The following is a 14,992-nucleotide window of genomic DNA, read 5'->3' as shown; positions in this document are numbered from 1 at the left end:
CATAACAGGATTTGAGAATAAATCCGAGGTCAAGTGCACAAAAATGTTTCACTGCAAGCGATTATGTACAAGAATGAAATCAGCAAATCTGTACAGAATTCGACAGGTACCGCATCCATATTTAGAGTCAACTTTTTCGAACCTAATAACGAAATACTAGACTGGACTTAGAATTAATTTGCACTGAAGATATCTTTTCTTTAAACACATCACATTAATTTCATTTACATTTGAGTGAAACTTTGTTCGCTGAATCCAAAAGTTCACTTTTAGTGCATCACAGACCACTTTATGTTTGTTTGTTTGCTTTTCATACATTAAAGATTAATATCCCATCAAGGTAACGCTGTGTGGCCTCATAAACAGACCTGTTAACATTCACTTGTAAAGGAGAAACAAACCCAGCAAACATCCTCACCATCTGTTTACCCAAACATGCTACCCATAAATACACTGGCTAGCAATTACAATTTGATTGTACCATCATCGTATAATTAACATTAGTGCGTCATATGAACATTAAGAATCAATGGTAAATTCTTAAATTGTTTTGCTTGCAGCAGGAAGATTAGCTGCCGTGAACATTTGGCAAGATTTTTTTTTTCTGTCAAGCAGATGACCTGTAAGGAAACTCTCTGTTCAGCAAGATATTACAGAAACATGACTTTAGCTTGGCAACAATTATTAGTCAAAACTTAGGGCTGGGTGATGCAGACACTGTCGTAAAGTTCATTGTGTGTTTTTATTTTACAATGTCCTCCTGGTGGCTTGGACCCCGGGACTCTTGCTTGTGGATCTAGTTAGGTTTTCTGAAATGCTCATTTGCAGAGAAAGACAACAAAACAGTTGCATAATGATCTGACCATGTGACGCAGCAGGGTAAGTGCACAATCCAGCCAGAGGAAAATGACTAATAACATGAGCCATGAGGAATATTTATACACTTTTGATCATCACAATGAATGTAGCTCACCCAGCTCTAGTTTAACGCAACCCGGTGACGAATCACCTTCCTCCCAGCGTCAGTCCGTGAGGCAACACTGCATTTGGCTGGAATTATGCGTCTACTGAATACAAGGTACAATGGATCTGAAAGCTATAATTCAGTTCAACACTATGCGTGCTATAGAAGAGAAGCCAAAAAACACTCACTATCAGCTTAAATCAAACCAAATATGAAACGGACAATTTTTCTCATAACACAGATGAGTTTAAATACATGAGTTACACAATTTTCTTCTTCTTCTTTGTTTTTTTTTCTTCCCCCTCAAACCTCCAGCAGGTAATAACGAAAGTGCTCTGGTCAAACCTGTAAAAAAATAATTTATACACGCGCTCGTCGGCTGACCGCAGGGCTCGTCACAAAGTAGTTGACACCTGTTTTGCTTATTGATGGTCCTCCCCCCAGTCTCTCTGCCGCTTCTCGCCCCGGACGCCCGGCGCTCGGATTAGTTGTCATTTGTTAAAGGGGAGGCAGGCGGGCAGGATGACGGTGGAACAGGCTGGGCCCGCTAAAGGCTCTGCCACCTCTCCCTCCAACTCTGTCCATGTTGCTTTCTCTGGGCTGTAGCAGATGGTGGAAGACTTATAGGCTCCCTGAGGGAAAAAAATAAATAAAGTCATTCTCTTCATTAGTCTCAGAGGCTGTTTGGGTTTCTAACTGGGGGGGGGGAGACATCTTTTTACACACATTCATTATTAAAAAAGGAATAGTCTGGTGATTTCTTTTTACACATTTTGTCAACAGATTCCATGAAAGGACCGAACCCAGTTAACTGACGCTAATAACGAGTGATGCCTCTGTAGCCGGATGGAGCTTATTGCTCTGTGCCACAGAGCTGCACTGTTCCAAAAATGATTAAAAACACACGGGTGAGCCACACTGTAGCACTGAGAGACATGTTCCCCTCACGTGCACCCCCCCCCCCCCCCCCCCCCCCGCTGCTGTACAGTACACTCAGGGCAAATGTTTATCCATCCACAGCTAGAACTAGTTCCCCACAAATACACTATTTATTATTGTTTAGGTCTAAGAAAACTGTACCCAGCTGTACAACTCTTTCAAAAATCTAAGTATATATTCATGACATCTGGGTTTCCATCCATACAACCCCAATTTTTTTGAATGTGAATGAAAAGCTAGAGCGGTAGTACCAACAATTTTATATATTGCAAAAATTGTAAAAAACTAATATACACGAAGGATGTGAACTAAACTTTCATTAAACATTTAGATCAGATCAGGTAAAATGTGTTTAAATCATGTTTGAGGTTTTACTGTTTCTCCTCTAATCACTGAGCCATAAAATTTCTGCAATAGTTTTACGGCTCCAGTCTGGAGAATAAGCATCACCTGCTGTTTATCTTGATGAACCAACCCTTAATATTCACATAATGGATTTGTATTGATTCGCATTTTCCTCAGTAGTCTTTCTCAAAAAGGTAAGTTAAAATGTGCCGGTACATTTGGATGTAAACCTCGATGTAGTCAGGAGTTTCTCTGGTGTCTTGGTTATCTGTTGTGCTTGTTAAAATCAAATCCCGCTTTCAGAAACCTGGATAAGCATAATCAAGCTGAATATAATATATAGAGCATAATATCAGGAAACTGGCATGTGAACCCATACCCAGGTTTTATCAACAGTCTTCGTTTGTACAGAAAACAGTGGCTGAGATGGTCAGTAACATAATACAATGATATGAATAACAAGGTATTTCATGTTCCATGTCAACACCATTAAAAAAAGACGATCATGTAAACACACTCAGTGTCTGTTTTGTTGACAGTAGCAAAGACATAAAAACATTAATATCCTGTTCCTTTAATGTAAAAGCATCTTATCTGATCTGAAAGAGATGGCGTACCATGCTCCAGCTGTATCCGCCCACGAGGAAGATGCTGTCGTCCAGAACAGCGCAGCCCGGGCCGCTGCGACCCTCCAGGATGGGAGTCTGCAGGATGTTCCACTGGTCGGCTTTCGGGTCGTAACACTCGACCAACATCACGTCCAGGTGAGAGAAACCTGAGAGAGGAGGAAGAAAAACTGTGTTCAAATAATTCAGCTTGTGTGTATCACATGCATGTCTCAGTAACAGTGATCAGCTGGATGCTTGACTGTAAAGGCCTGAACATATATTACTCCACTTGTCTTCTGAGTCTGAGAGATAAGATTTCATGTGATCAGAATTATTATTTTATTTCTGTGTCTGTGGTTTTCTCAGCGTTCTTCTTACTGGTCTTTAAGAGAGATGAATTCAGAATTCAGCAACATTTAAATCGTAATAGGGGTAACATGACAGCCACTATATACAGTGAAATACAGGTGAAATAATGAACACATGGATCAGCCCCAAATTTTTTTTTCTTTCTGTCGTCTCCCCAGATCTCTGAAATCTGTTTGATTAAATCTGCGAGATTCAAGCTCTGCTATAATCTGAGGGCAGTTTTATCAATATTTCATTACAAGTAGACTCAGAGTGTTTTATAATCAAACTGATCATAATGACAGCATCTCTTTCGTACAGTTTCGAAAAAGGAAAAATGAACCCTGGCCTGTTTCCTGTTAATTTACTGAAACGCTTGAGCACTTACCTTTCAAATGGTTTCCACCAATAGCGTACAGGCGGTCGTTCATTCCCGCCAGGGCATGAATAGCTCGCTTTGTGTTCATATCCTGTTTCCTGGCCCACACGTCCATTACGGGGTCATAACAGTAGAGCCAGGACACATACTCCCCATTGTGTACTCCTCCTGCAACGAGTAAACATGGCATTACGCCTACAATACTGAGTCTGATGAAATACTGTAAGTACACACTCATGGCTGCTTATGTAACATAGTAAGTACTACATTGGACCCACTGACATGGATTTGTACATTGGTCTAGGATATTTAAATATGAAGATAGATATATACAAAAATCTACTGATTTATTATTGAACCTAGTAATTATCAGGGTTTCCATGTTGAAATATATCAAATATTATCTTTAACCTATAAAACAGTTTTCTTTCTATACTTTTAATATTTCACAGCTACATCTGGTTACAGAGAAGCTTGTTGGCTTTCTCTCATCACCTAATAGATGCCAGTGCAGTTAACAGAGATTACAAGAGGGTTTTTTTTATGACATAAAAAACGAGCACAATAACCGAGCAGCACTGCCTCCAAGCTTGTTACCCCTTAAATAAATAAATAAATAAAATGAAATAAAGTACATAATAAATTCGGCAGATGTATTTGTGTTTTTCAGAAAACCAGGTCCCTCTTTTGAAAGGACGACAGGATAACAGTGAGTTAGTGATTGACAGCCTCTCTCCTGACCTGAGATGTAGATCTTGCCGTTGTGTACCGATCCTGCATGGGCGGCCAGAGGCTGCGGCAGGGACGACACGTAGTTCCATTCATTGGTCTCCAGGTTGTAGGACTCCACGCTGGAGAGGTAGCCCGTCTCATTCCGACCGCCGATCACGTACAGGTGCTTCTCCAGGCGGCAGGCGAAGAAGCTGGCTCTCCTGAGGAGGAGGGGGGGGGGGGTCAACCAGACAACATCGTTAAAACGACATTGACAAGATTCATAGTAGGATTTTGTAGTTTGTGGTTTTTCTTGCGGAAAGAGGAAATTATTCAGGAAAGAGAGGGAAACTGAGACTCTCTCTCTTTGAGGATTGACACTTGCTGGCAACTGTGATCACCGGTTTCAATGCCACAGCAGGAGGTGATCTTACTTTTACATGCGACAATTTTGTTGTGGATCCAGATCAGGGAACTTTGCATAATAGAACCTTTTTCGAAATTTCAATAATTTCCCAGGAAATAATTCAGAGATCTTGATAAAAGACTTCATATGAATTCAGAGAACGGATATCAATGAGTGTGTGTAATTTGGCGGAGCCGGATTGCAAGGGGGCTTTTGGGCCTTGGTGGAGTTATGCGCTCTACTGTCTATCATTCTTCTTTATTATTAGAACTTCAGAAAGATTAACATAATTTTAAATTACCATAAATGTATTGATCATTTGTGTATAGTGTGTGGCGAGATGGCCTCAAGGAGCAGGTCCATGAAATGATTCCCGGCCTGTTGGACAGTTTACAGCATTTCCTGCTTTTCTCCACTGTCACTATACAATAAATACAACAAATACATATATTTTTGTGTTTGTGTAGTCCCCTGAAAGTTCTGCATCACCAGATGTATTTACCTTTACTGTATATTGCCTTTTGGAAAACATCAATCGGGAGTACATTTGAACAACGCACTGATCCATAAGCAATAAAAAGCCATAAAGAAATAACATATAAAGCGATTTAAATGAATGTATGAATGAAAAGGATATATTCAAAAGGCTCACCTCTCCTGCATGGGGGGCAACTGTATCCAGCTGTTGAATCTGGGATCATAGCGGCTGACGAAGTTAGTGCTGTGCTTTCCTGCAAAATAACATACAAACCAAGATCAATCAAATTTTATGGGAAAATAAAGTTTAAGCATAATATGGCCGTGCTCACATCCAACTAGCTAAGTCTTTGCCAAAGTCTATGGCAATGAATGAAATGCAACTGTTACTCTGCACGTCTTCTTTTAAAAATAAACACATTATCTGAAAATCACCTCCCACACGTGCGGACTTTCTGTGTTAGTGTGTGTGTGTGTGTGTGTGTGTGTGTGTGTGTGTGTGTGTGTGTGTGTGTGAAACAAGTTAAACAAGTGTTGACTGAAGGATTGTGATTCAAATCATTCAGTGATCTGGTTTCCTTCAAAAAAGTCTGATATTATTATTATCTATGATGATGCTGTGGTAGTGTGTTGACCCTCAGTGATAAATAAACTCCACTGATTTCACCATGTGTGGAACACTGCTACTGTTCTGTTGTATTACAATGAGAACTGGTGGAACAAGAACAAAAGGACAACAGTGATCTATTTTTCATTATCCTGTTATATGTTACCGCCATTTAAAACTTCCAAATCAAAAATATGTCAGTCTTAATTCCATCTGTACTTGTATAAATATTGGAAAAAAGTGAGTAAATAAGAAGTAAACAGTGATATATACTGGTTTTCTATATACTGGTTTTCTATTTTTTATTGCCTTTCCTATGTATGTTGTATTTATTGCGTTTTTATGTTTTTGCGTTTTTTATGTCCTATGTTCATTGTATGCACCAATTACCAGAGCAAATTCCTTGTAGGTGTAAACCTACATGGCAATAAAATACTTCTGATTCTGATTCTGATTCTGATTCTGTTATTATTGTAGCATTGTAAAAAGTGATTAAAGTGTTGTTTGTCCATTCAGAGCTGATCTGCCTCTACAGGATGAGTGTTTGAAACTCTGTGTGAGTTCTACACCAGTTCTGATCGATCAGATACGGTGGCTCAGAGCGCTCTTTACAAATTTGACGTGTGAAAGCGAGACATTGCGTTTCAGTACCGTTGGGGTTCCACTGGTCCTCTCCACCCATCAGCAGCAGGAAGTTCTCCACCTCCACCAGGCAGTGATGGGCGCTGTTGTAAGGCATTACTAGATCACACACAAAAATAAAAGGTGTCAGACACGGAATGAGGGTGATACAGGTCAGTGGCGAGCAGATTGCAAACTAAGGTTCAAACCTTATTTGGTCTCCCTTTGATGGTTTGCATCAGGATTTGTATATCATTTTTCATAGACGTACTATTAAAAAATATATATATACAAACTATGCTTAATCCCATTAAAGTCAAAATGTCGCTAACCCCTAGTCCTAAAATAAATAAACTTACAGCTCAATAACACCTGGTTTAATTTGTATAAAGTAGCCCGTAAATTCAAACCGTTTTAATTCCAGTCCTTTAGATTCTTTGACCATTTAAGATTCATGTCTCACAAACGCAAATACAAGCAGTTGTCAGTTTATTAGGTAAACAATGCTTAAAGTAATGGAGTCTAACACAACAGTCCTGTAATAAATCCAACCTTTAATGACGGTTATAATGTTTAGTTTGTACAACAAACAGATTTTTGGGGAAAGCTGCGGATTCCACTTTACAGTCATTTTGGAGGCTGCAATTCGTGGTGCCGATGAATCGTATTGTCTCATACTGACAGGACATCATGTAAAATAATCCCACAGTCGATTGGGCACACCTCCAAAACAAGATTTACTGCAGGACTGTTGGATTAGACAGCGTCAGTTTAAACTAGGTGTCCCTAATATACTGGCAACTTGTGGAGAAAGTTACGTTTTTCCCTGGATCTAACGATTCATTCTTCTGTAAGGAGGGATTTCATGTGGGGAATCAAACCTGTTGACTCTGAAACTGGAACAAATCAAAGTATGAGGCAGAGCGAAGAGGCGACTGTTTGTTATCACAATATCTATCTACCTGTCTATCCGTCTGTCTATCTATCTGTCTATCTGTCTGTCAATCTATCTATGTATCTTTCTGTCTATCTACCTGTCTATCTACCTGTCTATCTATCTGTCTATCTGTCTATCTGTCTGTCTGTCATTATTGACTGTAATGAGCCCACAGACAAAGCAGGACGCCTCACACAGGATATCCCTATGTGTATATTTTTGTGTGCCCCCCCCCCCCCTCCCTCCATCTATTTTTATATATATATACATTTTTTTTTGCTGAAGTGACCCCATTGAGATGTAGAGAAATGGTCTGAGGTGACAGTCATAATGAACATGATCGTGTTCACTCAATAAATCTCAGGCCCGGTGCTTTTCGAGCACAAATCAGTGGAATGTTAAAGCCCACCTGTCTGTCTCCATCAGTCATTTCCACTGTCACCTCCCCACCGCCTGATGGATCACAGTTGCAGCAAAATTAGACAGCCTTGAATCTCATTTCTTTCCTAGTGGTCTCTCCCTGCGATCTCACTCGGGCGGGCTGACATGTTCCCGGTCCCCCCTCTGCAGTGGGGGGGGGGGGGGGGGGGAGTCTCGGCTGAGAACTAATACAACATACACTAAACACAGATTTATCTTGAATGAGGGGATTAGTTTGCCTGCCTCCAGTGCACCTCAAAGACAAGTGCCATGTGAGTGCCAAATTCCCTTACATGCTATTTACATTATCATTCCGTCAGCAGTACATAGGACACGGATGAGCGGCTTTTTATTTGATGTCTAGTGACTTGTCCTCGTTCTAGAAATCATCCCGTACCCCGTGTGGAAAGAGGATTATCGCTGTACAGTATGTCGCAGGATTCACTGTTGGGGGATTTGGCTTCTACAGGTGCCACAGATGCAGGTGAACAGGGGGAGGAATACAGGCTATAATAGCTGTAGTCCCCTGTACCAGCCGTGTGTAGTGCAAACAATAAAAAAAGGCTTGAATTTTTCCACATCCTCCCTTATTCATTATCACCTTTCAGACAGAAAGAGAGTGAAATCCTGCTGCATCTTTGTCCCCTCTCCCCTAAATCCTCCGCTCGCCCCAGAGGTGAGCAGCCATGGGAGGGCAGGATGAGCACGTCCTCCACGAGATGGACGCCATCACTCCAGTCTACAGTGAGCTCCAGGGCTCACTAGAGGGAGTCAGAAACCTCTGCATAGAGGCACATTCGGGGTCGCATGAGTGACTCCACAGCTAATGCACCACTGCTGCTCGAGCTGTGACGTGCCTTCCACACCATCACAATTGCATCCCACTGAGCTGAATTCCTTTGTTCTGGGGCCACGCTGCGTGGACGGGGTCCATTTCCGTATAGTGTGACATTTTAATATCAGGTTATTTTAGAAGGAGACGAGGAGGGGAGCAGTCTGGCATTGTGGCTGAGCCGGTGCCTGCCTTTGTCTCGTGTTCTGTCCACGCTGCTGTGGGTACACTAGATGGCAAACTTTGCACTGGAATCAGCGAGCAGCACACACGTCTGACACGACGAGAGGGATCAGATTCCCCCCCAAATTGTGTTGATGAATGTCTTAATCAAAGGCTGTCCCTCTCAGGTTTCGCCTCATTGAAAAGTTATGATTGAATGTTAATAATCTTCCATTCCACATCCATTGTGTGGAGGCTACATCAGATGGTCACTGATGTGTTAAGGGATGATTTTGCAGTTTCGTCCTTCCACTTGGCCACGGACCATTTGAGTGTTAACTTTTTTAGTTTTGAGTGATGGAAATCCCTATTGACCTTTCGCTCGGTGCAGTTTATACCCAGGAGTGCGAGTTTAATGAGAAAATGACAGTATAAACACCAGTGAGCTTCAGGCTGTGGTGTATGCATGCCTCCCTGAAAAATTTAGACAAACATGGGCTAGAGAAAAAAGAAAGAAGTCACAGACGACTGCCAGTAAACGCTTTGAATCAAGCACAAGAAGAAACCGAGCTGTTGTGTGGAATTAAGAGCCAGCAACAGAATTGTCGCACCTGAATTAAGAACTCGTGCCATGCAGGGAGAATATAAACCGCACCGTGCCGAGCTGACAGGAGACAGACCCATGGCTAATGTGTACGGATGGGGAGACGCTGCTGAGATACGGCCGCGACCAAAACAAAAGGACAAACACTCGATATGTCCAGCGATGATGATACAAAGGACAGATATGGTTTCCCATTAGCTCTTCCGTGACCTTTTGCAACATGGCAACGATATAGTGTAGCCTCCAAAGGTCAGGGAAGACAGAGAGGAGAAAGAGCATGGCACCGAGGTGGAGGGACGTGTCTCTGAAGCCACTTCAGAGATGTTCTCCGGAGACGCCCACATTTCGTTCAATACAACAGTTTATTCGTGAAATTGTGACAACTTGCTTTCATTTCGAAATCGTGAAATCAATATTGCAAACTGTATCGTGGTATAAATCCCGACGGGTCACGGGATACGTCTTTATTTCCTTTTATTACTGTTATCATTTTTTATTCAGTCAATTAAAATCATCCATCTATTGACTTGTTTGTATAAACGTTACAGCTGCTGTCTCCCTGACCTTATCTGTTGGCATTTTGCTTTACCTGATATAAACCCCCCACATCGATAGTGACATCAGGTCAACAGGTTAATTCCCTACAGTGTATTAGTATGGATGGGAGTAAGTCAACGTTATGCATTGATCAATATGCGAATGATCAAGCTACATGTAAATGCTGGGGCAGGAAGACGCCATTCATTATGCTTCCTCCCTCTGCCACAATAGATCATTAGATTCAAGTAAATCTCATCATGCATCCTGCCAGCATATTTCAGCAAAAACAAGGGAAACCGGGCATGAAGCGCCACAGTGCTGTAAAGTCACGCTCTGATTCAAAACTTATATTAAAAGTGATGGTGATACATTATTACCTGAAGGATTTAGGGAACTCCTTCCCCTCATTTTCCCTGGAAATTAACCTGTGTTAAAGTCATCCATAGGAACAACTATTTCTCATCATAAAAATCCACTAACACAAGATGCCCCAGGTGAAAAGAGAAAGAGGCAGCCGAGCCTTTTTTTGCCACTCACTTGTGAGGATCTTCCATGTCTTTTTCTCGTCGTCATAATACTGGACCAAATTGCTGGGGAGCCGATCGGGTCCAGGAGGCAAACCACCCGCCAGTAACAGCAATCGCTTATTGGAACGGATTCTGTAAAGTCAAGAGTGTGGGTGTGTTGACAAAGGGGAAGGAAACAAAGAACAAAACAGGTATGAAGCCTTGAAATTAAACATCCAGAGGGTAAAATAAACACAACCAGCAGCTGGACACCTTTTCATTTCTTTATTTACATAATTAAACTGACAGTATAAACCGTTCTCGCCCCTGCGTATTTTGATCTTTCACTTTGCAGTCGCTCAGTGTGTGAATGAATTAATCAGTGAGTGAAATAAAACTAAATGCATGGTTAAATTAATATCTGTACCTGAATGTCTCCTGTACGAGTACAGAAGTTGAGACTACTATGAGGCAATGCGTGGCCACGTTCATTATAATTAACAAAAAAAAAATGGCTCCGCGGCGCACTCCTCCTTTTGATGTGTTATTGAACGGTTATTGTACTCTAAAGATATCTTTTCAATTAGCTGTGAAGCGAGGACGATCCTGCAGGGTGCCATGCTGGAGGCCAAAAAAGCGCAATTGAGTGGATAAACCTGCCTATACAATGTCTGCCTTCCATTGGCTGCGGTGATTCATGTGACATGGCTGAGCCAGTCGTGAGATATTTCCTGCTGTTTGTGTATGATATATAACCTCGGAGCTGCACACTTTACTCCGCATTAATGACCACTATCTGCCTCCGAATGGATTTCAACACAAACCTCCCGATTAATCACAATATACGGTGAATAGATTAAGAGTAGCTGGCCTTTATATTCAGACACCTTTTCCCCCTTTTTCATATTTTACTTTTTTATGCTTGGGTGGATCGCCATTGTCTCGGTACGTTCTCCCCGCCACTGGCCCACTCGGAAGTGTTTGGGGGTTATTCATATGCAAATGAGCCCCTGGACATAGATAATAGTGATTAATTGAGAGGGGAGAAACAGTGGCATGTGAAACTAATTATGAGGATTCCTGATTCCCTGCTCATTTGGGTCCATATGTGGGAATAGATATGTTATTGGGATAATGTAGGAACAGAAATGATAGATTTATCGTGCAAATGTTGGATCGTCGAGTTTCCGTTCTCTGATGCCACAGCTTTATTTCTCCTCCTTCATACACACACAGGGATTTAAATATTTGAATATCGAAGCTCCTTAAAACGTTTTACAGCCTCTAACTCAGCTCTGTAAACTACATCTGACACCAGCACCGTCAATCAATCAACTTAGCGACCACACACCGGCCCCTGAAAGTGCTGATCAGGACAGACGTGGGAGCAAACTGAGCCACTTGGCCTGTTCCTGTGAGACACGTGCACCTCACCACGTGCACCTCACCTGAAGAAGGAGCTTCACCCGATTAACTCTCAATGAAAATCGATGCTGCATTTCCCAAAATATAAAAACACATCCACGTGCACCGAATCCCATTTGACTGCATTATTCTTCTCATACCGGTGACAGGGTATCACTGCACTTGCATCAGAACCGTTATGTAATTACCATGTCATTCTGGTAGCAATCTAATTATATCGCTTCAAATTGGATTCATGAGGGTTGCCACAAATCATATTACATTACCTTTGTCTAGTTTGCTGCATCTTGTCTACACTGATTGGAGAGCAATTACACAGATGTGTTAGGAAATAAAAGAGTTGTCTTTCCCTCGCTAAAACATAAGGTAACCTTGTAATCATGGGTACAGTGCAGCACAGAGTAGACCCCCCCCCCCGACAGCTGGCAGTCTTTAACAGGAAAACCCCTTAACAGGTCTCATTACCTGGGCCTCAAACCCCACACCTCTGACCCACACAGGCAGCAGGACCAGACCTCGACTGAGTGGGAAATGTAATTTGTTCAAATTTAACAAGTGGGAGGCATTTTATCACCTTGCATCCACTTCTCAAGCAGCTTGTGTGTGTGTCTAAGTGTGTGTGTGTGTGTCGTGCTCACCTGCTGGACAGGGTCTGCCTGCAGTGCTGCCTGAAGGGCATCAGGTGGTAGTTCATGGCATCCAGGAGTAGTTTCTGGCACACCGGGTCACTCCTCATGAAGTCAACAGACTGCACCCTCTCCACCAGCTCTGGGGCAGGTATGAGGGCGAAGCGCAGCCTCTTCATGAGGTCTGGGGCATAGTGCATGCGAGTCTCCCGGTCATGCTCCAGCCAGAGGACTGACATCTGGAAGAGGGCCAGCTCAGACTCAACTGGGGGCGGCAGAGCATCCAGCATGGCACACATCTCCTCAAAGTTCAGCAGGAGCACATCCTCCACCAGGTACTTGTTGGCCAGCTTCTTGGTCTCGTCCAGTCCGTGCAGTGCAGCGATCTTGCAGATCTGCTTGTAGTTCTGCACGGAGATCTGGTCGTTGAGGAACTGCACGCTGAGCTTAGTGATCTGGGGGATGTTGAGGATCTTGCTCACAGACAGCACCTCTTCCACTGTGTCCAGGGAAAGAGTCACGTTGGCAGTGTAGAGGTACTCCAGCACTAATCGCAGTCCAACAGAGGAGCAGCCCTGGAGCACCAGGTTGTTGATGGGCCTGGGGGTCACCAGCTTGTCATCAGGAGAGGATGAGGGGGTCCCACTGCTGCCCTGGTCCCCTTTGCTCCGCTCGTTGTTGATCACATTATGGGAGGAGAAGAGGGATCTGAAGTACTGGGAGCAGGATGCCAGCACGGCTTTGTGGCAGTGGAACTGTTGTCCCTGGGCAGTGAGAGTCACATCACAGAAAAGCTGCTTCCTCCACAGGAGGTTGAGCCCGTGCAGCAGGGTGTCACTGTGTGTTGGGTCAAAGGTGGATGTTCTATCACCCGATCTGGACATGACTTCCTGACTGTGAACGCCACCTAGGCAACAAATAAACCATGCAAGCCATTTACCTCAGGTCATTTATTTGCACAACACACGCAGCAGCCCCACGGACCCCCCCCACACTATCCCAATGGGAGACGATTCCCTCTTGATTGAATAAGTTGTGGAGCGGGTCGCGGGGGTCCACGCCGCGGCGGCCGGCGGCGATCCTGCGTCCGACGCGGCTCCGGGTCGCCCTCAACTTTGCGCTCGGGTCGTAAAGCAGCAAACAAAAACGCAGTAGTTCCCACGGCGCGCCGCTCCTACTCATTCTCAAAAAAGCCGACACCGAGGGGATCTAAATGGAGGCTGGGAGGCGGCGAGGGGCGCTGTCAAAACACGACCGGGGGACCGGGAGGTGCTGCGGCGCGGTTACGCGGCTGAAGTTGCCGGATCGTGGGGTGGAGAGAGAACGGAGCGAGGCAGCCGCCACAGTGGACGGAGAACACGCAGCATCCAGCGAACACTCAATCCATTCTGCCACCCTGCCGCACACCCCCGCGACGAGGACATTACACATCGCACAGATTCATACAAAAGCAATTAGTTGGCTCTCCCCCGAAATCCGCCGAGAGCCATCCGGCAGCGCGGGTGCGTTTCGCCGTTAGTCTGCCCGAGTTACGCGGCTACGTGAGTATGAACGAATCTTCCCCGAGATGCAGCTTCGGGCTAAAGTTAAACGCGACGTGCAGTCTCCAGCCAGTGTTTGTCGTGCTGCACAGAAAAGGCTATTTTTCTATGTGCGTAATGTGCGCAAACTTGACACAAGCCGTGCCAGTAAAAACGCGCCTGTCACAACTAAACGATGTGAGCAGCTTTCCAAACTTACCTGACTTCAGCTCCTCGCCACAGGGAAAAAACAGAAAGTAAAGCTTCGGGTTCCCAAAAATAATCTCACTTGATTTCTCCTTTGTTCTCCTTTTTGTTTTTGTAGAAAAAAAAAAGAAAAGGGAAAAAAGAAATGTCCTCCTTTTCCTTCAAAGTCTACGGTCGGTGGCGTCTCAGAATAACCATTGAATCCAACTCATAAAGTCACAATTTCAGCTTATTTTGTTGACGTTGATCATTTGTTCTTCTGAATTAACAAGAAGTGTGTGAGTGTGTGAGAGGGAGCTGTGCTTTCTGCAAGAGAAGAAGAAGAAGAAATATACGTGTGACAAATTATGCTACCAAGAAACAACACATCATTATCCTTGGGCCTGGGGCTCAGTGAGTCGTAACGAGAGTAATAGGAAATCCACGGTTGGGGAGAGAAACGGTCGTGCATGGCCGGTGGAGAGAGACCATGCAGGGGTATGGATGCTGGAGAGACTCGCAAAATTATGGCTCAAGGCTATTGTAAAAACTGTCGAGCGTAAATGACTGCGATTTCAAACATCTATGGAAGAAAGAAAAGGAGAAAGGGGGAGAAAAACCGAGTCTTTCCCTCGCTGTTATAGAGAGAACCGTCAAGTTTTAGTGCGCATTGCTAATTAGTCAATTTCTCTCTGCCTTCACAGCCCGACGACTTTGCTGCTGAGCTGAAACTGCTAATTTCTGGGACCAGCCTTTTTTTGGCTGTGAACTGGATGGATGAATGGCTTGTCTCGCACAAATGACAAAAAGCCCCTGCCTTAATCTCCAT

The 14,992-nt window shown here is 43.7% G+C and overlaps 1 protein-coding gene across 1 annotated transcript; it reads right to left on the bottom strand.

The window, feature by feature from the left end:
- klhl14 (kelch-like family member 14) lies at positions 1–14,485 on the bottom strand. Its single transcript, XM_053438292.1, has 9 exons — positions 14,198–14,485; positions 12,470–13,364; positions 10,438–10,559; positions 6,436–6,525; positions 5,353–5,431; positions 4,325–4,515; positions 3,593–3,751; positions 2,866–3,023; positions 1–1,596 (listed from the first exon to the last, which is right to left on the bottom strand). The coding sequence occupies exons 2-9, from the start codon at positions 13,339–13,341 to the stop codon at positions 1,456–1,458; spliced, it is 1,812 nt and encodes a 603-aa protein (XP_053294267.1). The 5' UTR covers positions 13,342–13,364; positions 14,198–14,485; the 3' UTR covers positions 1–1,455.
- Between the last annotated feature and the right edge of the window lie 507 nt (positions 14,486–14,992).

This window comes from Pleuronectes platessa, chromosome 13 (assembly GCF_947347685.1).
Source record: "Pleuronectes platessa chromosome 13, fPlePla1.1, whole genome shotgun sequence".
In the NCBI taxonomy this organism is placed as follows: Eukaryota; Metazoa; Chordata; class Actinopteri; order Pleuronectiformes; family Pleuronectidae; genus Pleuronectes; species Pleuronectes platessa.
This window is presented reverse-complemented; position numbering and strand designations above follow the sequence as displayed.